At 42.4% G+C, this 26,097-nt stretch overlaps 3 protein-coding genes across 12 annotated transcripts in view; 1 reads left to right on the top strand and 2 right to left on the bottom strand.

The window, feature by feature from the left end:
• LOC110505183 (septin-6) overlaps positions 1-20,445 on the bottom strand; it is a 25,993-nt gene extending 5,548 nt beyond the window's left edge. For 3 of the 6 annotated variants that reach the window (XM_021584216.3, XM_021584215.3, XM_021584217.3), the window contains exons 1-9: positions 20,324-20,445; positions 17,987-18,101; positions 15,830-16,025; positions 14,347-14,533; positions 12,034-12,195; positions 11,183-11,279; positions 9,152-9,320; positions 6,227-6,359; positions 4,614-4,804 (exon numbers count right to left, since the gene is read on the bottom strand). In XM_021584216.3, coding sequence (XP_021439891.1) covers positions 4,614-4,804; positions 6,227-6,359; positions 9,152-9,320; positions 11,183-11,279; positions 12,034-12,195; positions 14,347-14,533; positions 15,830-16,025; positions 17,987-18,101; positions 20,324-20,353 — 1,280 coding nt within the window. In that variant the 5' untranslated portion in view covers positions 20,354-20,445. Of the gene's footprint in view, positions 1-1,607; positions 1,657-2,295; positions 2,449-4,613; positions 4,805-6,226; positions 6,360-9,151; positions 9,321-11,182; positions 11,280-12,033; positions 12,196-14,346; positions 14,534-15,829; positions 16,026-17,986; positions 18,102-20,323 lie in introns of all 6 variants that reach the window. The other 3 variants (XM_021584218.3, XM_021584219.3, XR_016491728.1) reach the window with 2 other exon arrangements.
• The window catches only part of LOC100136046 (ribosomal protein L39 protein-like), a gene marked incomplete at both ends in the record, with an annotated part of 31,955 nt that continues 9,930 nt past the window's right edge, over positions 4,073-26,097 (bottom strand). Inside the window, 3 exon segments of the mRNA NM_001124365.1 lie at positions 4,073-4,105; positions 10,496-10,506; positions 22,166-22,187.
• pttg1 (PTTG1 regulator of sister chromatid separation, securin) lies at positions 19,797-26,097 on the top strand. 5 transcript variants are annotated; one of them, XM_021584214.3, is made up of 7 exons: positions 19,797-21,204; positions 22,707-24,627; positions 25,012-25,096; positions 25,304-25,443; positions 25,530-25,611; positions 25,699-25,860; positions 25,940-26,097. In XM_021584214.3, exons 3-7 carry the CDS (start codon positions 25,015-25,017, stop codon positions 26,023-26,025), a joined length of 552 nt encoding a protein of 183 aa, XP_021439889.1. In that variant the 5' UTR covers positions 19,797-21,204; positions 22,707-24,627; positions 25,012-25,014; the 3' UTR covers positions 26,026-26,097. The 5 variants fall into 5 exon arrangements, with proteins under 5 accessions (XP_021439889.1, XP_090076061.1, XP_021439888.1 ...); XM_090219935.1 differs by lacking the exon at positions 19,797-21,204 and having other exon boundaries at positions 24,516-24,676; XM_021584213.3 differs by lacking the exon at positions 19,797-21,204 and having other exon boundaries at positions 24,536-24,662.

The following is a 26,097-nucleotide window of genomic DNA, read 5'->3' as shown; positions in this document are numbered from 1 at the left end:
CAGAGGGCAGATGGGGCAGCACATCAGACAGAGGCTAATAAACTTGCTGATTTAATTTGAAACTCTTTCAGAGGCTGGCACAGGCACAGCCAACCACAGAATATGATCCAATTCTGCGGCAGTGATGTCATCTTTAGCCAAGCCGTGGGTGGATACAGACATTAATAAAATGTACGAACACAAATGTTATGGGATTTGTTACAAAGATTTGTTGTATTGAATTAGTATCAGAACCTGATTTCAAATACTGTTTTATATACATTCGTATTCAGATATATTTTATTTGAAAAGACAAGTTGAATATTTTAATGTACACTACATGACCAAAAGTATGTCTCATTCCACAATCATGGGCATTAATATGGATTTGGTCCCCCCTTTACTGCTGTAACAGCCTCCATTCTTCTGGGATGGCTTTCTACTAGATGTTGGAACATTTCTGGTGGGAATTGCTTCCATTCAGCAACAAGAGCATTTGCGAGTTCAGGCACTGATGTTGCAATTCATCTCAAATGTGTTTGATGGGGTTGAGGTCAGGGCTCTGTGCAGGCCAGTCAAGTTCTTCCACACCGATCTCAACAAACCAATTCTGTATGGACCTCACTGTGTTCAGGGGGTAATTGTCATGCGGAAACAGGAAAGGGCCTTCCCGAAACTGTTGCCACAAAGTTGGAAGCACAGAATGTCATTATATGCTGCAGCATTAAGATTTCCCTTCCCTGAAACTAAAGGGGCTAGCTGAACCATGAAAAACAACCCCAGACCATTATTCCACCTCCAAATTTGTGGGAACAGTTTGGGGAAGGCCCTTCCCTGTTTCAGCATGACAATGCCCACGTGCACAAAATCAGATCCATACAGAGATGTTTTCAATATCTTTACTGGCCTGCACAGAGCCCTGACCTCAACCCCATCGAACACCTTTGGGATGAATTGGAACGGCAACTGCGAGCCAGGTCTAATCGGCCAACATCAGTGCCCAATCTCACTAATGCTCTTGTTGCTGAATGGAAGCAAGTCCCACCAGCAATGTTCCAACATCCAGTGAAAAGACATCCCAGAAGAGTGGAGGCTGTTATAGCAGCAAAGGTTGGACCAACTACTAAGGCCCATGATTTTGGAATGAGATGTTCAACGAGCAGCTGTCCACATACTTTTGGTCATGTAGTGTATTTGAAAATACTCTCAAACTATTTGGTAGACTTTAAATTTTTTTGGCAAATAATTCAAATACTGAGATAAAAGTACTTGTTTTGGGCTATGTATTTTAAAATACTCAAATACACAGACAAAAGTATTTGAAATACCAAAAAATCCAATACACATGTATTTGAACCCAGGTCTGATTAGTATAAAATGTAGACTAATGTTTTGAAAGTAGGCCTACTGTACAGATGTTGCCTGCATTTATAACAGCTACTAGAAGTTAAAATACTGTTACTTAATTTTATTTATTTTTTTAATTAAGGACTTCCTTGTCCTTCTCATTTAAGTTAAAATATGTGTTTAACTGACATTTGATTTAGATGTTTTTTTAAATTTGTATTTAAATATATGTGCTTTTTGTCATTGGTTACCAGGTGAACAGTTGAGAGAGCAAGCCTTACCAGGACAAGATGTTTCATGCAGCATGCAGCAAGTGGGGGGAGGAGTTAACTGTAAAACAGCATGGATGCAACATAGGTGACACATGGACTCATGGGAGACATATGGTGCATTCAAGACAACTCGGAACCTCAGAGTTAAAATGTACATATTTTTTGGGCGTAGAGCATCCTATTGGTTGATTCAGATATTTTCCAAGTGGGAAACTCGGCCCTTATCTTTCTACAACAAGTGTCCAAGTTGGACATTTCTGAGTTTCCGAGTGGTCTTAAACACAGCAACACATACACATTCTCCATGTCACATCTACACCACTCATTAAAACATGCCATGCTCATGTCCTTTGGTGACTGAATAAAACATTGGTTTTGTAGCCCAAGCTATCAACAGGATTATGTTTTGAACAAGATAAGGAAATAGAGAGGCCAAGCTGGGATCCAAAGGTTTAGCAAATGAGGACGTACCAACTAGCATTCATCGGGCCGGTTTCTCAGACAAGACTAAGATAGGCTTTTTAGTCCAGGTCAATGCTTAATCTATGTTCGGGAAACTAGCCAATAATGTTTTGATCAGTAACCCAGAAACATTAAGTGAAAGGGAGGAGGAAAAACTACAGAGTTTAGAGATAGCAGAGAGAAATGACAGAAGAACTGTAAAGAAAATAATTTAGAAGAAAAAATAAAAAAAAACCTTTCTCAGTGCAAGTGTCTTCATCCTTTCTAACAGGGCAGGTGGCAGGGCTCGCATCAGTTTGAATAGACAACCAGGAGCGATTACCAACATGAAGGGACCCACGACAACAACCTCTAACTGTCAACACGGCCCTCCTACTGCAGCCTGATACTACAGGTAAAACAAAACGTCACAATTACTGAACCAACATTCCTATGGGATATAGACCTATACCAGCAGTCTCACTAGCCTGGGTTCAATACAATCAGATTACTGTAATACCAAATCTAATCTAGATGAATCTGGTTTACGTTGAGGGACAGAGAAGGGTTCAGGATATTACTAGCTACAGTACTCTGTATAATAAAGGTGGATAGAAAACAATGTGAAATCCTAGTAAAGTGACAGCGATCCTAATCTCTGGTGCATATGTGTGTTCATTTTGGAGGAGAAAAATAGCAAGTCCACCTCTATACCATAGTTATGAAGGCATAAGAGAAAACGCTTGCTAAACTGTTAAACTAAGCCTTAGGGAGCATCTATTCATCTATTGCTCCTCCATTTCAATGTAATCAGAGCCAGCTACGTTGGTTATCGCTAATCCATTAGACTGGGGAGAGAAACCACTCAGTGCTTGGTGACATTAATGGGACAAGCCAAAGCGGTGGTCAGGAAAAGAGTTCCTACAAATGCATCGACTTAAGGCAAATGAAAGCTTTGATTAATGACCGTGTCATTTGTTTACGTGTGGTGTGTGCCAGGCCTCTTCATATCTGAGGTGCGGCTGATGCAACCGTGTACAGTGTCGCACACCAGTAAAGTGGTCCACATGCATACAACATTTATATTTTGATTTGTCCATCTTCCATCTTCTGTATCAAGAAAAAGCATGTGAACACTTTGGAATTACCTGGATTTCTGCATAAATTGGTCATAAAATTGTATCTGATCTTCATCTAAGTCACAACAACAGACAAACTGACAAATGATGAACATATCATTTAACCATTCACAGTGTAGGTTGGAGAAAGTATGTGAACCCCTAGGCTAATGACTTCTCCAATATCTAATTGGAGTCAGGAGTCAGCTAACCTGGATTCCAATCAATGAGACGAGATTGGAGATGTTGGTTAGAGCTGCCCTGCCCTATAAAAAAACTCACAAAATTTGAGTTTGCTGTTCACAAGAAGCATTGTCTGATGTGACCCATGCCTCGAACAGAAGACTTAAGATTAAAAACTGTTGACTTGCATAAAGCTGGAAAGCCTATCTGTCCGCCAACTGAAGCTCAACAGAAGTTGAGTGATGTAACAGGACAACGACCCAAAACGCAGAAGTAAATCAACAACCGAATGGCTTCAACAGAAGAAAATACACCTTCTGGAGTGGTGGCCCAGTCAAGAGTCCTGACCTCAACCCGATTGAGATGCTGTGGCATGACCTCAAGAGAGCGGTTCAAACCAGACATCCCAAGAATATTGCTGAACTGAAACAGTTTTTTAAAGAGGAAAGGTCCAAAATTCCTCCTGACCGTTGTGCAGGTCTGGCCCGCAACTACAGAAAACGTTTGGTTGAGATTATTGCTGCCAAAGGAGGGTCAACCAGTTATTAAATCCAAGGGTTCACATACTTTTCCCACCCTGGACTGTGAATGTTTACACAGTGTGTTCAATGAAGACATGAAAACGTAGAATTGTTTGTGTGTTACTAGTTTAAGCTGACTGTGTTTGTCTATTGTTGTGACTTAGATTTTTTTTTTTAAATACCAAAAAATACATGGATTTCCAAAGGGTTCACATACTTTTTCTTGCCACTGTGCATACATGGGGATAGGCAGGGACAATAATACATTTACTCATTATTTAGAGAAATAATTTAGATGGCATCTATTCTAAGTGGAATTAATGACCTAGTGTTTCCCGTATTATTGTTTGGGCGGACACCTCTCATTTTGGTTAATGAGGCCCTAAATGTTGATTTGGGGGCCCTTGCGCCCTGCTTGGAAAACGATCTAGGGGAAACACTATAGTGACAATTTATCCAGTTGTTCTTTGATCCTCCTAGATCAGGTTGTAACATCCAGACAGCTCCGGTCCAGTATACCTAAGGAATCCTCAATGATAGCTGGGTTGTGTTCATTAGGGCACGCAACAGCAAACGTGTTAAAACGTTTCGCTATGGAACATGAAAATTAGCATTTCTCATTTGACAGGTCCAGGTAGTCTCTCCCTGTTTCGTGACGTTATCTTCTGTTTGGGTGCCTAATGAAAACGACCCTGAACACCTATGCCTGCTGTGTGAGGAGGAGGGAGTTGAACGTGGAAGGAGATACTTACTTTTTCCTCTCCTTGTCCCTCTTGAGTGTAGTGGAGCCCCCTGCCTGCTGGGCCTGGGACTGTAGGAGCTCGGCGGCCGTCTTTTTCTGTTTGAAGCCGTTGAGCTCGTCATCCAGGGATTTCTTCTTGTCCTCCAGCTTCTTCTTCTCATCCTGGTGCAGCTTCTTGAGCCGGTCAAACTTCTCGTGCAGCTGTGTGGCAAGGGAGAAAACGCACATCTTAGATAGAAACTCATTTAGAAGGTGTGATGTTTTATTTATTTCACCTTTATTTAACCAGGTAGGCTAGTTGAGAACAAGTTCTCATTTGCAACAGCGACCTGGCCAAGATAAAACGTAGCAATTCGACACAAACAACACATAGTTAGTTACACATGGAATAAACAAAACATACAGTCAATAATACAGTAGAACAAAAGAAAACAAAAAGTCTATATACAGGGAGTGCAAATGAGGTAAGTTAAGGAAATAAATAGGCCGTTGTGGCGAAGTAATTACAATATAGCAATTAAACACTGGAATGGTAGATCGGCAGAAGATGAATGTGCAGGTAGAGATACTGGGGTGCAAAGGAGCAAAATAAATAAATAAATACCAGTATGGGGATGAGGTAGGTAGATAGCCTATCTGTAAACAGCCCATCTAAGTACAGGTTCAGTGATCTGTAAAATGCTCTGACAGCTGGTGCTTAAAGCTAGTGAGGGAGATGTGAGTTTCCAGCTTCAGAGATTTTTGAAATTCGTTCCAGTCATGGGCAGCAGAGAACTGGAAGGAAAGACGACCAAAGGAGGAATTGGCTTTGGGGGTGACCAGTGAGATATACCTGCTGGAGCGCGTGCTACGAGTGGGTGCTGCTATGGTGACTAGTGAGCTGAGATAAGGCGGGGCTTTACCTAGCATAGACTTGTAGATAACCTGTAGCCAGTGGGTTTAGCAACGAGTATGAAGCGAGGGCCAACCAACGAGAGTGTACAGGTCGCAATGGTGGGTAGTGTATGGGGCTTTGGTGACAAAACGGATGGCACTGTGATAGACTGCATCCAGTTTGTTGAATAGAGTGTTGGAGGCTATTTTATAGATGACATCACCGAAGTCGAGGATCGGTAGGATGGTCAGTTTTACGAGGGTATGTTTGGCAGCATGAGTGAAGGATGCTTTGTTGCGATATAGGAAGCCGATTCTATATTTAATTTTGGATTGGAGATGCTGAATGTGAGTCTGGAAGGAGTTTACAGTCTAACCAGACACCCAGGTATTTGTAGTTGTCCACGTATTCTAAGTCAGAGCAGTCCAGAGTAGTGATGCTGGACGGGCGAGCAGGTGCGGGCAGCGATCGATTGAAAAGCATGCATTTAGTTTTACTTGCGTTTAAGAGCAGTTGGAGGCCACGGAAGGAGAGTTGTATGGCATTGAAGCTCGTCTGGAGGTTAGTTAACACAGTGTCCAAGGAGGGGCCAGAAGTATACAGATATCTGTAGCTTTGAGTACAAATGGAGATGTGGCACATGTAACCCTAGTTCTTGTGAGGTTGGTAGGATGCGTGATGATGTGGCAGAATTAAAGCATTTAACTGGTAATGGAAAAACCTTCCTGTACACACACACAAACACGCACCTCTTTCTCGGCCTCCTTCAGTTCGGCTTCCTTCTCCTTGACTCTCTGGACGAACATCTGCCTCATCTCCTCCTCCTTCTTCTGCAGGTCACCCATGAACTCGTTCCTCTTGGCCTCGTACGTCTCCTGCAGACTGGGGTCCAGACAGGAAGAAGACATTCAGAAATTAAGTCATACTAATGAGTCATATACGGTGCATTCGGAAAGTATTCATACCCCTGGACTTTTCCCACATTTTGTACTAAAACTGATTAAAATCGATTTCCCCCTCATCAATCCACACACAATACCCCATAATGACAAACAAAAAACTTTTTTTTTAAAGAAATGTTTGCTTATTCATAAAAATAAAATAAAAATCACATGCCCATAAGTATTCAGACCCTTTACTTAGTACTTTGTGGAAGCACCTTTGGAAGCAATTACTGCCTTGAGTCTTCTTGGGTATGACGCTACAAGCTTGACATACCTGTTTTTGGGGAGTTTCTTCCATTCTTCTCTGCAGATCCTCTCAACCTCTGTCAGGTTGGATGGGGAGTGCTGCTGCACAGCTATTTTCAGGTCTCTTTAGAGATGTTCAATCGGGTTCAAGTCCTGTCTCCGGCTGGGCCACTCAAGGACATTCAGAGACTAGTCCCGAAGCCACTCCTGTGTTGTCTTGGCTGTGTGTTTAGGGTCGTTGTCCTGTTTGAAGGTGAATGTTTGCCCCAGTCTGAGGTCCTGAGCACTCTGGAGCAGGTTTTCATCAAGGATTTCTCTCGACCCTGACTAGTCAACCAGTCCCTTGTGCTGAAAAACATCCCCACAGCATGATGCTGCCACCACCATGCTTAACCGTAGGGATGGTGCCACATTTCCTTGGCATTCAGACCAAATTGTTCAATCTTTGTTTCATCATACCAGAATCTTGTTTCTCATGGTCTGAGAGGCTTTAGGTGCGTTTTGGCAAACTCCAAGCGGGCTGTCATGTGCCTTTTACTGAGGAGAGGCTGCCGTCTGGCCACTCTACCATAAAGGCCTAATTGGTGGAATGCTGCAGAGATGGTTGTCCTTCTGTAAGGTTCTCCATTAAGAATGATGGAAGCCACTGTGTTCTTGGGGACCTTCAAAGCAGCATAAATGTTTTGGTACCCTTCCCTAGATCTGTGCCTCAACACAATCCTGTCTCGGAGCTCTACGGACAATTCCTTCGATCTCACGGCTTGGTTTTTGCTCTGAAATGCACTGTCAACTGTGGGACCGTATATAGACAGGTGTGTGCCTTTCCAAATCATGTCCAATCAATTGAATTTACCACAGGTCGACTCCAATCAAGTTGTAGAAACATCTCAGGGACGATCCATGGAAACAGGATGCACCTCAGCTCAACACTTATGTTAATACGGTATCTATTTTTTGTTTTAATATATTAGCAAAAATTAAAAGAAACCTGTTTCGCTTTGTCATTATGGGGTGCATGTGTGTAGATTGCTGAATAAATTGTTTTATTTAATCAATTTTAGAATAAGGCTGTAACATAACAAAATATGGGAAAAGTCAAGGGGTCTGAATACTTTCCGAAGGCACTGTATGTTAGTACTATGTCCCTACATTCACATTACAGTGAATTACATCAGACTAATTGACATCAGAATGCAAAAAGTGGTTGTGATTAACTGAGGGGGTGGTGGGAATTGGAAAGTAGTGATTCCAAAGTTTCAACCATTGTTAAAACCCCTTTCTCTTGTGGGAATTGGACTATATGGATAGGGCTAAATTGAAAGGTTTTTTACAGAAACCATGGTGGAGATTAAAAGGGAACAGTTTGGAAATTCTGGGGAAATTATTAGACAAAAAGCAAGGACACAATTCACCTGTTGATTTTATGTGCATTTAACATTTACTGTACTTTCGACACATTTGTTGATAACAACACCTGCAAATACTTTGGATACATTCAGTAACACGATAAGAATATTCTTTGAACATTTGGGGTAGGTGCAACATAAGACAAAAAAATGACACAGGTTAGAGAGAGATTTAACTGGTGTTTCCAAGTGGCCACACACACCTCTCAAAGCGTGCACAGTTCCTAAGTCATTTCAACAATGCACTTTTATGACACTTTTATGACTCAAAGAAGATTTGTTTTTTTGCTCTCCTAGCTGTGTCGCTAAGGAACTAGAGTAAGCACACTTGTAGTTGTTTTGCTTGGAACACAGCCCTGCCTTTACACAATTACTGTTGTTGTTTACGCAATACAAAAATGGTCCATTATAAATTGCAAATCTGTCCATTCTGAATACGATCTTACAGTGTTAGGCTTCACAAGGCAATTCAGAGAAGCAGATGGTAATTTTGGTGCGCATGGAATGGAGTCATGAGTGCATTCAGATGCTTGTAACTGTACATCAAACAGTGATTATATACGTTGATCCTATATATTACATGGGTTTCATGATATGGAAATGTGGAGTGCACATTTAAACTCACGGGTGTTCGGCTTGCTTGTATGACATCAAAGCAGTATATATTATATTCCTCAATGTCTCATCTTTCAAAATACATTGAGTCCTCATAATTTAAAGCTTTTCCCTCACTCAGACAACAAAACATTAGAAAAAGTCGCCCAATTATCAAGAGGGATGGGGGCAACTTCTTGTTCGCGTGCGGTGCTCAAGTTCAGTCAAAACCCATACAGGTCTGTGAAGTGGAGACCCTGCGCTCTGACATCATGTATAGCATGTTACGGTACATCCACTGCGTTCCAATTTAGGTGCTTATCAGTATCCAAATCTGCCATTTTCAACCCGACTACAAGTGTAAAGAGCTACATCCATGACAGGAAGTGTGCAGGGTGGAGAATTGTGACGCAGTCTTGGAAAGATGTAGGGAGAAAAGAGAAAACAGGAAGTAAGGAGGAAATATGAAGGGAAACAGCCGCACCTGAAGGGTTTGCAGTCGGGGTCCGTGTCCTTGAATCCCATCTCCTCCAGCTTGCAGCGGCGGTAGAGCTCATAGTGGCGCGTGTGTGTCTGCTCCCGCAGGTCCTCCATGTTTACCCGGATCAGCATCTCCCGCAGCTTCACAAAGTCACAGTGGTTCTCATTCTCCACTGCCGACGACACACACACACACACGCACACACGCACACACACCCCATAGAGTGAACTGAATAGAGTGTGGAGCACAATGTCAGAGACAGCATCGGGCCAGCACTATTGTATTTGTGTTCCATGTGAGGACAGGGCTAGGTATAGTTCATACTAGAGGTTGACCGATTATGATTTTTCAACGCAGATACCGATTATTGGAGGACCAAAAAAATGTATTTGTAATAATGACAATTACAACAATACTGAATGAACACTTATTTTAACTTAATATAATACATCAATAAAATCAATTTAGCCTCAAGTAGATAATGGAACATGTTCAATTTGGTTTAAATAATGCAAAAACAAAGTTGGAGAAGAAAGAGAAGAAAGTAAAAGTGCAATATGTGCTATGTAAGAAAGCTAACGTTTCAGTTCCTTGCTCAGAACATGAGAACATATGAAAGCTGGTGGTTCCTTATAACATGAGTCTTCAATATTCCCAGGTAAGAAGTTTTAGGTTGTAGTTATTATAGGACTATTTCCCTCTATACTATTTGTATTTCATTAACCTTTGACTATTGGATGTTCTTATAGGCCATTTAGTATTGCCAGTGTAACAGTATAGTTTCCGTCCCTTTCCTCGATCCTCCCTGGGCTCGAATCAGGAACACAACGACAACAGCCACCCTCGAAGCAGCGTTACCCATGCAGAGCAAGGGGAACAACTACTAGAAGGCTCAGAGTGGGTTACGTTTGAAACGCTATTAGCGCGGCCTAACTAGCCAGCCATTTCACTTCGGTTACACCAGCCTCATCTCGGGAGTTGATAGGCTTGAAGTCATAAACAGCGCAATGCTTGACGCACAACAAAGAGCTGCTGGCAAAACGCACGAAAGTGCTGCCTACCACCGCTCAGTCAGATACTTAGATACTTGTATGCTCAGTCAGATTATATGCAACGCAGGACACGCTAGATAATATCTAATAATATCATCAACCATGTGTAGTTAACTAGTGATTATGATTGATTGTTTTTTATAAGATAAGTTTAATGCTAGCTAGCAACTTACCTTGGCTTACTGCATTCGCGTAACAGGTAGTCTCCTTGTGGAGTGCAACGAGAGAGAGGCAGGTCATTATTGCGTTGGACTAGTTAACTGTAAGGTTGCAAGATTGGATCCCCCGAGCTGACAAGGTGAAAATCTGTTGTTCTGCCCCTGAACAAGGCAGTTAACCCACCGTTCCTAGGCCGTCATTGAAAATAAGAATGTGTTCTTAACTGACGTGCCTAGTTAAATAAAGGTATAAAAAAAATATTTAAAAATGTATTCTGCAATTCGGCGCCCAAAAATACAGATTTCCTATTGTTATGAAAACTTGAAATAGGCCCTAATTAATCGGCCATTCCGATTAATCGGTCGACCTCTAGTTCATACTACCCCCCACGTATCCACACACAGCCAAAACTGACATGCGTACGAGCACAACATAGGAAACCAAATAACGAGACATGTCATATTTCTATGGTAAGTCAGTAACTTTCTCTGATAATCGTCACAGGTTTCACAACCTACCACTTTTCAAGCATTACTGAGACAAATCAATAAATTCTCAAATTTCTGACATGGGATTTGGTTTTTCCCCCATCTAAGTGACATGACTCAAGCAACAGCTGCTGTAGGTTATACATTTATGCAAGAGTGGAGCCATGCAGTGTTAAATAGACAAACATGAATGAGATTACATAAACAGCAGTGATGGCTTCCCTCTTGACGGTATGAATGTAGTTGTTTAGGAAGTTAGGGCGGAATGAGTGGGAGGGAAACGATGGCGGGAGGATCCCCCTACCATTTCCTCTGTGATACGTGACCTAGCTTACCCTGCACCGTTCCCCAGGGGTACTGCCGCGCTTTCACCATCTTGTTGCCGATCTTTACTTCCTCCGTGCTTCCCACAACGGCGAACGGCAAATGGCCCTGCAGAGCCGTAGTGGAGAAAGGATTCACTCTATTACATAACTCCATTATTTATTTGTTTAGACTTTCATCAATTGGAGCATATCTCTTGACAGGGGAACCAATTGCAGAGTGAACCAATTAAACTGAATTACACGTGACATGTCATGTTAGGTGTAAAATTGCAAATTCATATACAGTGCTGCTTGAAAGTATGTGAACCCTACAGGGCTGGTCATCATTTTGCTATAAAATATTAAAATAAACATAAAATCCTTTTCTAAACCCCAATTCATAATAAAGACAACCATATCTACGCCTGTAATGATTTTGTCCACTGTATTGTATGTATTTTGTTTTCTAATTATTAATTTTTATTTTTTTAACTAGACAAATACGTTTAGAATTTTTTAAAATTTACAATGACGGCCTAGCCCAGCCAAACCCGGACCAATTGTGCGCCACCCTATGGGACTCCCAATCACGGCCGGATGTGCTCCAGCCTGGATTTGAACCAGGGACTGCAGTGACGCCTCTTGCACTGAGGTGCAGTGCTTAAGACGGCTGCGCCACTCGGGAGCCCAAATGTGCCTGTCCTCACAAAAATTTCTTCCATGATAACAGACTATCAAGAATCGCATCATATGATATTTCTCCCTAATCAAACCTTGTCCATACTTATACTTCTCAACTATAACTAGTAAGTCTGTATTGATAAAACTTGCTGAAATGCTACTGAACTACAATGAGCGGCATCAGAGAAGGGTTAGCTTACGTTCATGGTGGAGTTGATCTCTGCCACCGTCTCGTCATCGGTGGGGAACTGGTAGATCTGAACGCCGTTGCTGACCAGCTCACTGGTGATCTTGATCTTGAACTTGGTCAGCTCGCTCTTGGAGATGGCGTCTGATTTGGCAATGATGGGGATGATGTTGACCTTTCATTTGAGGAGATTAAATTAGATTCTAAAACGTTATTAGGCTATCCACTGATGAGGAAATGATGTGTGCTGCGTGTATACAAAAGAATCCATCAAAATACATACAAATAACACAGATCTTGTTATACCTTACGGACTTGCATCAAGATAAAAACACACTGAATCACAATTATTTTGAAGACACAATGACAAGGTGCAAACAAATAATGCCTATACTTTGGGATATAGCTAAATAAAAGATTGGCTTTGAGGCTTATGGCAAATGCAATTTACAACACTATACTTTCACCAGGACAAAACAACAACTGAAAATAAATTGTTTAAAATTGGATCTACATTCCAACTGAAGCCATGAATAATTATATTTCATACAAAACCTGTCTCAGCTCCACACATTAATGGTTGGTTTCCCAGATAAAGATGAAGCCTAGTTCCTGGACTAAAAAGCCCTTTGATGGAGCTTCTCCACTGAGAATTATTTTAAGTACAGGAATAAGATTAATCTATAATAAGCACATACAGTGCATTCAGAAATGATTAAGACCCCTTCACTTTTTCCACATTTTGTTGCATTACACCCTTATTCTAAAATTTATTAAATAGTCCCCCCCCCTCATTTACCTACACACAATACCCAATAATGACAAAGCAAAAACTGGGTTTTAGAAATATTTTATAATTTATAAAACAAAACTGAAATCACATTTACACGCGAGCATCTCCTATGCAGCCAGGTCATCACAGCTAGCTAGCTAAACCTCCTGAGACAATTGGGGAACATCTGGCCAAGACAGGATATGAATAGACCCTGAGATATGGGTCTTCCCTCCCTTCCTAATGTTTCTCTGGATTCCTTGTGCCTTGGTCAAAAGCAGGGATATCATCTAGCCGGATACGAAAACAAAAAAAATATAGCTCGTCTTTTTATATCTGTACACCTCTAGTCTCTACTAGCTTCAGGAATATTTGTGCATTTTCGATTCGGCTTATCTATGTGCATTTCTGACATAATCAGAGCTTGGAACGAAGTAGAGATTTTATTTTTTTTAAACTGGCAGCGCAGAGCAGTAAGAGCATTTACCAGAGAGAGTAGTGAGAGAGAGTAGTACTAGTGAACCTCCAACGCTTTCTCCATCCCGTGAAGAGCCCTCCAAACACATTGTTAATTGATGAGAGCCTACTGATCCAGCTAGCTCAGAAGAAACACTTCCTCCAGCCCCCATGTTTGGTGAAAAACAGAAGCAGAACATGAAGTGGGAGGGAGGGAAGAGATACAGTATATCCAAATATCCGCTTTAATGGAGCCCACAGGACTGAAGAAGCACAAATAGGCAGGGGGGGGGGGGTCTGTGTCAAACATCCTCCCACCACCAATTGTTGCCCATAAACTCAAGAGACACTGCACTTCCTCCTGCACAACCAACTTTTGTTTCACTCACTTTGGCCGGACTCAAACGCCATCCAGTAGCACTAGCTCTTGGAGGGCTTTACAGTTACTCGCAGCAATGATGCTTGGCTGATGCTAAGGGCCGTGTGATGTATACACAGGGAGGCTTCTGCTCTGGATCAAAGATCACACTGTTGCGAGAGGCTGAGAGGTGGGTAGGGCACAGCTGCTCTGGCAAACACTGAGGAGCCCCTTTCTCCGAAATCCAGGAAGACTCTATGCAAATAGGGCTTTTTGGGGTGGCGTTAGGAAAACAGAGTGAGCGGTCACCGTGGCGACCAAGGGCCTGCATTTCACGGCTGACCCACACCAACGCGGTCACAGGACAGGAGCGGATCTGTGAGCGTGCAAAGTGTGTGGAAGAGTTTATGAGCCACCATCATCTTGAGGCTAGAGAGCTTTCTCTTTCCCCCCCCTGCATTTTATAAATAGCCATGACAAAAATATGACTCTTCAACTGAGGTTACCATCATATTAGGAAGACGGCTTTTCACGTGGCACTTCAAATCAGCAGAGTTCGATGAATGGATCGCATAATATGGTAATTTAGCAGATATCTTGAGCCAAAGCGACTTTGACAGTGACACAACATTGACAGTGACACATATAGACCAACTTAGTATACTGTATCTGGCCCATGCAGGAATTGAGCCCATTGCTCCATTGGAATCATAGTGTAATTAGCTAGCTTTGCAGCTCACCTTGCTGTCCAGTTTCTTCATAGTTACCAGGTCCAGGGACTTGAGGGAGTGTCCGGTGGGCGCAATGAAGTACAGGCAGGCATGGATGCGCGTGTCGTGGTAGCTGTGTAGCGTGCGCTTGATTTTCAGCTCCTCCTGCAGATAGGCCTCGAACTGGGTGTCGATAAACTCAACAATGGACTTGTAGCTGAGGAGAGAAAAACATAAGTGTTATTAATGTGTTATAAACGCATGATAAACAGGTAATAAGGAAACTAGGTTTATGACAGCGAAGCACCAAAAAGAGAAAGTATCTTATCATTGTCTATGAAGGATTCAAGGGTAGCTATACCGTTGCCTTTTTAAAAATGTTTCACTCAAAATGAAGACAGTTCCACCATCTTATAATATTAGAAGGTGCTGTGAAGCATCTCTTAAGTGAGAGATTAAAACCAGTTTTGTTCTTTAGTCCCAGAGCGTACTCAGTGGGAGGTAGCTAGCTCGCTAAGTGAGTACAGCTCAGCTCCCTATAAAGAACCTGCTGATCCCTCATTCAGCTGAGCTGGGTCTCATTAGCTGGGAGTCATCGGGCAGAACATGGTGGTGGAAGATATTTGGGAGCTCGCGGATCAGGGAGCAGAGGGGAGGCATCAAAGGCATACCACCGTCAATGAAGGGGAAGATGCACCACGCATACGAAGGAGAGATAGAACCTCTGATTAAACACAGGTCTAGCCCCGCCCTCCCAACTCCTCCCACCTCCACTCCCCCTCATAAGAAGCTAGCCGAATGGCTGCTCATATAAGTGGCCTTATCTTTGCGCCGAATGTCGCTAACTGCTAGCCCTTAGCTCCCATTCACCCATCCACCATTTGATACTGATGTGAAGCAGTGTGAACCTGGAGCACTGACCTACAAGAGGGTTCCCTGTATCTAGCACAGCCTCCCCCTCGGTGCCCTAACAAGAGCAGATAGAGGGGCCTGGGACAGACTGAGGTCAGAGAGAGCTGCCTGGCCTGGCGCTCACATGACATCATCCGTCCTTTCTCTCTGATCTCTCATGACGAGGAATGAGGATCACATGACAGGAGGGAGAGAGAGAGTGGAGACAATTGGATCCCACGTTGACTAGAATGTTGCCATCAGGGGAGAAAGTGACAGGTAGAGGAGTCCTCCCTTTCCCACAGACAAAACACTGTATGATTTAGCCCTGAAGACGCCTGGCTCAAGTCTCGGGGTATGTCTATTGTGTTTCCATAAGGTATGGGGAGAGGGATAATACAAGTTGAATAAGAGTGAAAGATAACACATTCTTGGTAGTGGTATATAAACACCAGGATCGTATTCATTAGTTTTCTTCTGTTTTGTGCCTAATGAATGTGACTCAAAAGTTCTTGTACCATCTAAACATCTCTTAGACACATGAAGAGGAACCTGGGGCTCTCTTACCAAAGTCATACACACACACGTTATATTCATGTTGATCTACATCATTGTCTCTCACCTGTCCTCTTTGTTGATCTGGTCTCCAAAGCCCACAGTGTTGACCACGGTCAGCTTGAGGCGCACGTTGCTCTCTTGGAGCTCGTATGTGTTGGACTTGAGCTGCACGCCCGGCTGATTGTGCTGGGTGGGCTCGCCCTCGAACTTGGTGTTGAACAGGGTGTCCATAAGAGTGGACTTGCCCAGGCCCGTTTCCCCTAAAACACACACCTTCAGTTAATTCCCTATTGTGTCCTTTTATTTGTGGACTCTGTATCTGGAGTTTGAGTTTGTGTGAGGCAGTTGTACTAAGCTCATTGGGCATTTATAAGCTATATTCTTCAATAATCAACGGGTATAGGCTACAGTATATCATTACTGGAAATGACCATTAAACAGCAGGGAAGATCCCAGATTGGGCCATTGTCAGAATAAATGTGGGCTTGAAAAAGGCACATTACATACTGTGCACGACAGTATTTAGTACTGTGCATCCCTGTTGAAAAGACTGCAGTTCTACAATCTGGACTCGGGCTGCAGAGCAGATCTCTCTATGCCACCAGAATGTTAATTATATGGACACTTCCCATGTTTCACATCTTCTTAAATGTAACGTGTGAACCCCTCTGGCTTCTGCTGCTGCTTTTGGCAGGAGAGGAGCTTTCCAACGGAAAATAAAAAAAGATACGCCGAAGAAACGTCTAATATCTTGGGTGCTTGTAAGAGTAAGTAGGGCAGCGCTTCAACAAGCTAATCATAAGTTCACCATGGTTGATATCTGGAACAGACCTTGGCAACAAACAAAAAAAAGGGCAGCATGGGTCCGAGTCACGGATGTCCCGATGCGCTCTGACAAACTCATACTGTGCAAAGCTATCAGTCAAGTGAGCCAGCCGCCTTCCTCTCCCAGTGCCAGAAAATATTTTGGGTCAGAAAAGTAGTAGCAGTGCGCTACATAGGGAATAGGGGGCCATTTGGGATGCAGGCCTATTTATGTTCATCTGACACCACATATACACATGGAGCACGCAGCGGACTGCCAACGGTAGTAGTCTTCTATTCACAGCGCATCAGTGCACACTAAATAGTAAAAGGGGGATAGAATGGAACAGCACAGTGCCTGTGTCTGAGAGAGAACGTCCACCTCGGGTCTTTGTCGAGAGGTTTCTGTGGTCGCTCATCTTCCTTATAGAAACTTCTCAGGGCTGAACTAAGCTATGAGCATCTCACTTGGTAGGGACCCATGCTGAACCCCATGCTAAAGATGGGGCCCTGACATCCAAAGGTTCACATTTGAATGTACCAGCATCTTAAAAATCTAACTTTAGTGAAGAAAAACAGCAGTCATTATGAATCCAAAACGGCGCTGTACGACAGCTGAATTTTTGTTGTTGATCTCGATTCACTTCTTGCTGTTTTGTTTAGACCACAACCACAAGCCTCCGGATCACATTTCTGGGGCTTTAAGCTTTAGGTCTGTGCAGTTTACAACTGTTTTGCTTTCTCTGACTTTAGAGTAGGCTGTAATAATAGAGGTTCGTTCGGCTTCTAGAATTGCTTTGGAATGTTTTGATTGCCACTGATAGCTTTCAAGTAATTCAGAGTGTGTAAAATGGAGCGGGGATTGTATTCTCGGTTTCCTACTTTCAACCAAATTTACTAAATGTACCATTTGGTTTAAACATATAAATCAAAACAAGGCTAAAAGACAACAGGCATAACCAGACCATTTCACCATAATAGATCTATATGACAGCTCTCTCTGTCAATTATGCCCAAACACCATTCAGCTAAGTTGTATACAACCTCAAAATGAGGCCTAGGTCACCCGAATTGAATTCTGAGATACTGTAACAGACAGACACTAATATAGGGAGTGAAATAAACATGCATGTCTGGTGTCTGTTGCTTTGAAATTACTGGGGGGAGATGCGGAATTACATTTGACTGGAATCATTTTAGGGTCTTCATTTCTACCCCCAGTCCCAGACGATAGCTTGACTGACTGAAGATGAATGAGCTACGGTGATCAGAGTTGACTGCTGGCCAGTGAGAAGCAACCAAAGTGGGACAAAGACAGAATGAACTGGGTTTACATCTACAGTGGAAATGCCTGACATAGGGGATTGGACAAGGGCTCCCATTTTGCCTTGAGGAGAAGAACGCATGACACACTCACCGACACAGAGGATGTTGAAGCAGAAGCCGTGGTTGACAGACTTGTTGACCAGCTGGTCGGGCATGCTATCAAAGCCGACATGGCCGGCTAGAGGGACGGCACGAGCACCTTCTCCCTAAAGACAAAATAATGATTTTGAAATTAGAAACACTGAGTAAAGGTGTGTAATTAATCATTAACAGCCGGGTATAAATCGCAGATGCATATGAAACAGGGGTGGTATGGACAAGGCTTAGGTAAAAATTAGGCTGACCATAATATTATTATTTCACTTCCGTTTACACATTTCATGCAAGACCAGACTACACAGAAATATGACATTTCAAACATTCACTCCCACAACTACTGGTCGTGCAGTTAAGGCACAAACTGAAGTGTTAACCATAGCTACAATCTTCTATGGTTTAAGCTACAATTTAGATTTTTTTTGCCAGACACATTCCATTGTATTCGATAAAGATAACTCCTCAGCTACTTTCTCTGGTGCTCTAGCTGTGATACACTTCCTGTTTCCTGCTAACATATTTGCATACTGCACAGTCTAGACCGTTGAAACCACAATGTCCATATATGGAAAGTAAAACATCACATTTTAAGAGTTACAGACTGTACAGGTGTTGAAAACAAACCATGCACAGTAGAATGATGGCATGTTTGTGTGAGAGTAACAATTCTATGTTATAAATGGATCATAATAAATTACCCAACTTGATTAAGGTGACATGGATCCTCCTGTTGTAGGCCTGACCCTAAATTCATAAGGGTCTAATATGGATATGAATGTGTGTGTGAGTTTGGTTTTACTATCCTTGTAGGGACCAGAAGTTCGCACAAGGATCGTAAAACAAGGACAATTCAGACAAGTAGGGACATTTCACCGGTCCCCACAATGAAGAAGGCTTAGGGGTTAGGGTTACAATTTGGGTTTGGGTTAGAATTAAGGTTAGGTTTAGGGGTTTGGTCCCCACAAGGACAGTAAAAAAAATGTTTGTGTGCATGAAGGAAGTTGCATCATCACACATTCTCTGCTTCTAGAACTGCACAGGATGGTTATGTGAGCAGGAATACAAGGAATTTAGATTACATGGTATTGCCAAAGCGTGCCCTCAATAGTGACTTAACTGAAGCAACCCCACCACTAAAAGGTCTAAATGTTTTGAAAATATATTGTGGCATTGAGGCAGACTGCAAAATCCGCTCAGTTAAAATGGGAGAGGTTGAAAATAGTTCCGCAGACTCGGGTAAACAGTTGTCAATTGTATAGTTAGAATTGTGTTTAAACAGCTGAAAGGCTATTAGTTTAACAGATGGTTTATCTTGACGAAACAAACACTCCTCAGCTGGCCTACATGTGCAGGTGCAGCATTCCCAAACCCAAGTCCTACTTGGAATCAAAGACACATCTTGAGTTGCACAATGACATAATGCTTGTTGTGCTCGTCCATTCATTTATACATTTCGGTTTGAATTAACTGCACACAAAACGAAAAGCCGATTTACGTTAGCCTACCAATCTAGCCGAAAGGCCGGCAGATGGCGATATTGATCCGGTATTGATGGTCTAAACGACTCAGCATCGCCATCTGCCGGCTTTTGGGCAACTACCAATCCTTCTCCCAGTGACTTTTCAAGCCTACTGACTCTCACATTCTGAAATTAATGAAAACACTTTTGATGAATCCACATTACCCTCGTTTTTATTTAGGTATATATTATATACAAATATTAAATCATTCCCACTCAGTTGTACCCTATATGACTCGTTATGCACGTCCGACAACGCCCAGCAAACAAAGTAACGGGGCTGACAGAAACAACGCGATAGGCTAACTTACTAACAGAATCGAACCCACGATAGACGGCGGATATGCATGAAATTTGAAATGTCCAGAATAAAAAATATATATATTTAGTCCTAATATCCTTAAATAGCATATCAATGTGAAGTAACTACATATTTCATGGAGAAATGATGAGGATACTGGATCGCAACGATAACCATAAAAGCGAACGCATGCGTGCAAATGCAGACTATCGAATGTTCCCAAGAATTTGTATCTTAATAAATCATGCGGTTACGTAATGAGCGATATTTATCTAAATGCATTGTATCATTACGATAGTAACGTTGTAATAGAGGTAATTTGATATCGAGTTAGCCTATTAAAAAAAACGCTGCATCAACCATGGCGAGTGGGGCTTTCCACCGACATCTATCCATGCCGTTTGAGTTCAATTCACCCAGTACTTAATTAACCACATTAATCATTTTAGCAAGCTACAACGGTGCCCTAGCCAAAAGAAAACGAGAAAATCATCCTTAATTATAGTACTCACCGCTTGCCTAGCTATTTCAGTGGCCGCCATGGTTATTTTTTTATGAAGACCCTATGTAAGGAAGCTGCACTACCACTCTGCTAGCAACACTAACAACGACGTCACTTTCCTATGGTAATGATGAAACGTTCAAAATAAAAGCCCGCATTTCAAAAACATTGCAAGGTGGATAACATTAAAAATAGATAACATTTTATTCAATGTCGATTTGTATTGTGTTTATAAGCAAATGCAAGAAGAAATGTATGGGGGGGACGTATGTTTAGACTGAATTGAGGACAATATGGGCTTAAAGTGGAAGAAAAAAAATATATTCCTTATGCTGATGTGAAAGTGGGTTTGGGAGTAGCCAGTAGGGTCTGTAGAATCTATATGTATGGTGTAATTTCATGGGACACTGAACAATATGGAGTGTTGATGGCCTTTCACTACACCATTCCATATGCCACAACGCAAATCACTGTATATGAACTACATATTGGCTTATAGTGAAAAAACTAACTTATTTGTTCTGATGTAAAAGTGGGATATGGAGTACCTTCTCACCTAAAAGCATTTTTTTTTAAGGGGTTGGGCAAAGGCTGAAATTGGGGTTGCGATTTACCTTTAAAAAGTGATTCGACGAAAGGAAGGAGAGGTAGGCTCCGCATCACTCTCTCACTTGAGCATTTTAGATAGTTATTTTCAAATGATCTAATTTTGCTCTTTTGTAGCTTTGGCAACTATGTGTGTCTCAGTTCACTCCTCTTCCTGTAGGCTTTACAGATGCTCCCCACCCCTTGGCTGCAACCCTTCTAATTAAGTGTACCCTGCACGCACAACCCATGTGGAATTCCTGGTCTCTGGCAGTGTTCGGAACTACTGATCTGCAGTCAAGAACGGTGAGTTTATCTCAGTCCGTTGACTTTTTGGCCCCAACATTTTCTCTCATAGTCCGAAAGCATCTGGTCGTCGCGGTGGTCGTCGTGGTGGTTGCACATTTCTCCTAAATTGAGATTTTCTCTTTCTCCCTCTCTCACCTGTCAATCTCCTCATTTGAATTCCATGCTGTCACTTGTCACTTTGCCACTCAAGCTTAACATTGTTGTCATCAATCGCCCACCAGGTGTCCTTAGAGTTCCACGATGAGCTTGACCCCTTGATTAGCTCATTTCCTGATGATGGCTCACCGCTCTTCGTACTTGCCGACTTCAACCTCCCGACGCCTGCCTTCGATTCCTTTCTTTCCAACTCTCTCTTTCCCCTCCTTGCCTCTTTTCACCCCACCCTTTCCTAGTCCCCTCCCACTCACAAGGCAGGCAACACGCTTGACCTCATCTTTACTAGAGGCTGTTTGCCTACTAATCTCACTGCAACCCCCCTACTTTGTTTCCTTTTCTGTGCCGCTTTCCTCCAACCCTAGCCACTCAGCCCCTACCCAGATGGTCACGCACCGTTGCAATCTTCGCTCTGTATCTCCTACTACTCTTTCCTCTTCTATCCTATCATCTCTCCCTCCTGTCTCCTGATTCTGCCTCTTCGACCCTACTCTCCTCCCTTTACGTATCCTATGACTCGCACTGTCCCCTTTCTTCCCGGCCGGCTCAGCCCTCCCCTCCTGCTCTGTGGCTGAGGGACTCATTGTGAGTTTACAGAACAGGGCTGCAGGCAGTTGAGTGAAAATGGAGGAAAACTAAACTTCCGGAGAACCTATCATCCTTTCACTCCTTCCTCTCTACCTTATCTTCCTCTGTATCCACTGCTAAAGCCACTTCCTATCACTCTAACCCTAGGAAACTATTTTCCACCTTCTCCCCCCTCCTTAATCTTTCACCCCCCCCCCCCCCCCCATCCCTTTATGACTTTATCTACAACTTTGAAAAGAAGGTTGACAACATCCTCATTCACTCAGCCTATTGAGTCCATGTGTCCCACTCACACGGAACTCCCCGACGCCTTGACCTCTCTCCAGATGAAATCTTGCGACTAGTGACACCTGGCCGCCCCACAATCTGCCCGCTCGACCCCATTGCCTCCTCCCTTCTCCAGATCATCTCTGGAAACCTTGTCCCATTCCTCACTTCCCTCATTAACTCGTCCTTGACCACTGGTGTCGCCACTGACTTCAAAATTATCCGATTCACTCCCCTCCTCAAGAAACCAACTTGATTCCTCTGACGTCAAAAACTACAGACCGGTAACCCTTCTTTCTTTTATTTTTCAAAACTCTTGAGCATGCTGTCTCTGACCAAACTCTCTTGTTATCTTTCTCAGAACTATTTTCTTGACCCTAACCAGTCAGGCTTCAAGATGGGTCACTCAACCGAGCCTGCTCTTCTCTGTGTCATGGAGGCTCTCCGCACTGCCAATACTGAGTCTCTCTCCTCTGTTCTCATCCTCCTAGATGTATCCGCAGCCTTCAACACTGTGATCCATCAGATCCTCCCCTCCACCCTCACATGGCTGTACACTTGGATTGCATTCTACCTGGCAGGCCGCTCCTACAAGATGACATTGGAGAGGATCTGTGTCTGCACCACGTACTCTCACTACTCTCACTAAGCCCTCTCCTCTCTAAGCCCTCTCCAAGTCACTCTGCTCCGTTATATCCTCACATGATCTCTACTATGAGGCAACTGTTTTAGCAGATCAGTATGTCTGTGCAACCAATCAGTCATAGCGGTTAAGAAAAGATCAGAGTAGACATGACCACCGTCATCTATATCAATATCTATTTCATTACGATGGATGTAGCTATGAATATAAACATAAAATCCTCATAGCCTACATGTTTCATTTCTTCGGTAAAGCACATAGATGTGTATGAAACAAGCAAGCAAAAACGTTGAAACTGGTCGTGTGCCTTTTGAATTTTGTGTAACATCAATCAGTAGTCTAGTCAAGGAAGCATCATGCAGATTATATTGGTACACTCCAAAGACCAATACCATCGCCAAATACCTTGAGTTGGTGTAGGTATTTCATACCGAACCCCTCCTTTGAGATGATGTCGAGGCTCTCTCTACATCACGATTTCAATGGTAGAGTTGAACCGCTAGGGACAAAAAGAGGTCGATTTAGTTAGTGCTATAAAACCAACATATAATCACTTTTGCAACGAACTGTCAAAATTAAGACTACGATTGACGTGTTTCACTGTAACTAAGCCTAAAACATCTGTTTTTCGAATATGTTTCTTCTTCGTGAAAGTTACTATTTAAAGATGGCTTCAATGCTGTGATAAACACTTGTACTGCACTAGAGTACAACCATTTATATTCCCAAAATGTAGCATGTATTTCTTTATAATAGGACTCTTATTTTTAGAAAATATCATCCGGGATCGTGCTGCCAACATAATATCCCGCTGCCAAGAGAACGGTAATGGAAACTGCATCGTACAACAGACATACACGAGAGAATGTTCCTCCTACCTGTCATCCGATATTATTTTTACAGAACTGCAAGATAATTAATTGAAATATAAACTTTTTTTAAAGGGTGGGCATATCAGTATAAACTATGTTAAACTGATGAATTAATGTTTGCACAACTCAAAAATGCCATACATCCTAATAGGTTCTCTCCCCTATTTTCCTTAGTAAAATACCATAAAATACTTGTCATTTTTCTAAAATTCGTGGCATTTTCATGAAGGCCAGTAGCCATTCCACCGAATGCTAAACTTTATACCAGGAGGATTATGACATATGAAGGGGAAAACAGATGAAAAAACTGTGAAAATATTTTTTGCATCAGTGATAATACATTTTATATAAGTGAAAATTGTTATATGCACACAGAAAAACATTTAATAGATTGTTTGTGGTAGAGGTGGATGCAAATCTACTATTGTAGTGCCCTGGTCATTGTCATGAAATTGTTATATTACCAGTCTTGTTGAAACGTTTTTGAAAATGTCTGACTGTAACCAAACCATTTTGATTGATAGCCTTCGCCTGTTGTGATTGAGTTTATAGCTTTATGATCATAGACCTAAACTATAATATAGCTTCTGATCCCAATTGATGCTACTTCTTCAGAACAAGCGTGATATAAATATTGGTCACACGTATGTATGTTTGTCTGTTTCTGTTTTCTTTCGGGAGGTAACTGTTACACAAAAGCCTTATTATCATCTCAAGCAGAGAGAAGAGGCATCGCATTATTCCACGTTTACAGCTCCTGTGCGATTGGCTCCCCCGGTGCGCACGTACACCAATGGGATGACGAGAGGCGCAGTTTAAAAAGGAAGCCGCGAAGACATTTTCGCTCATCCAAAACAAAACAAACGGGCAAGCCCAAAGATACCGGACAAGAGAACGGTAAGCTGCACTCATATGACCACTGTCACCAAACGGTGAGTAATTGACAGTAAGTTTGCACATTTATTAGCAATGTAAATATCTTGCTCTCGCTGTTGAATGACAAAAGCCACACCCGCTAGCTAGCAGCGGGTTATCTGTAACGTTACAGGCCTCCCTGGAGTAAAAAGGCTGCTAACTAGTCATGCCTTCCACCAACCAAACCAAAGATGATCTGATCGAACTTGGACGCTGTCCTCACTAACGTTACACTCGGGTTGTCATAAACCTCAAGCGTATTTGGACCCCCTGATAGTTGATAATGACTAGCCTAGGTAGCAAATTGTCTGAAATGTCTGTTTAGCTAGCTAACAGGATTTTACTAATTACCACTTGCCCAAACAGGAAATGGCTTCAATCTTCACTGAGAGAAATGCAACCCTCCATACACCTGCCCTGAAGATGCGCCAGCGGTTGCAATCTGTTCCAGGTACTCTGCCCTTCTTACAATTGTCAATTATTTACCTTCGTTTATGTCTGTATGTTTCATAATCAAGGCTACATTGGGTGTTTAAACCACCATGAGAACACATGCACTTCTGTTACCATCTGAGGCAGTAAAATGTAAACGATTGTCCCTGATTGTTAAGTGTATACTTTGCTCAACCTATTTACCACTTAAAATATATGCTTACAGAGAACCTCTTGAAGACTCCTGTAACTGGAAAAAAGTTTCATGCTCCTTTACAGTCTGGTCGTAAGGCCTTGGGGGCAGTGAACAAGATCCCATCAATGCCAGCTGTAAATGGACAAAAGAACAAACTCCTTGAGACACAGGTCATAAGCTCACAATTTGACAAATTATTTTTGCTAGGTGATGTGTGCCTAGATCTGTATAGTAATCATGATTTTTCTCTCTTCAGGAAACAAAAGTTAAAACCCTCCCTCAGACCAAAGTAGAAGAATACCCAGATATTGAGAGGTTTATCCCCTATGACCCAATTGGTAAGTTAACTCTGGTGTTTTACCCTTTGCTATCCTGCCACCTTTCTGATAACCACCCACTAACTTTTTTAAACTTTGTGGTTCTAGAGTTTGAGAACTATGTCATCCCAGAGGATGTGGTTTGCCTGAGTCATCTTGTGCTTCCTGGACTGGTACGTCTCCCAGAAATGCCATCTCTGCCTGAAGAGGACTTTGAAGTGCTTGAGACATACACATGTATTTCGCCGTTGAAGAACCTACCACGCTCAGGTTCGTTTCAGGATTTGGGGTTCAATTAAACTGGAATTGTCAGTTTGTAATTTCAGTTTCTTTCTTTTATTTCCCTCAGACAATTGTGCTATGGAATTGGATGCATTCCTTCAAACTATCAACAAGCTGACCATTGACCTGCCCCCAGAGATGGATGAATACTGAGTCTATAGCTTTGTACAGTTTTTCACCGACTTTGTCTTTTTTAATCAATAAAGTTTGTTTATGAAATCCTGA

Source organism: Oncorhynchus mykiss, chromosome 25 (assembly GCF_057628025.1).
Source record: "Oncorhynchus mykiss isolate SJ-2025 chromosome 25, ASM5762802v1, whole genome shotgun sequence".
NCBI lineage: Eukaryota > Metazoa > Chordata > Actinopteri > Salmoniformes > Salmonidae > Oncorhynchus > Oncorhynchus mykiss.
The sequence above is the reverse complement of the archived record's forward strand: the minus strand, read 5'-3'. Positions and strand labels throughout refer to the sequence as shown.

Bases quoted from the DNA above. Each gene is read 5' to 3' on its own strand.
- pttg1 (XM_021584214.3), top strand. From the start codon at position 25,015: ATGGCTTCAATCTTCACTGAGAGAAATGCAACCCTCCATACACCTGCC. The intron at 25,612-25,698 runs GTAAGTTAACTC...TTGTGGTTCTAG, and splicing joins TATCCCCTATGACCCAATTG to AGTTTGAGAACTATGTCATC. The intron at 25,861-25,939 runs GTTCGTTTCAGG...TATTTCCCTCAG, and splicing joins GAAGAACCTACCACGCTCAG to ACAATTGTGCTATGGAATTG.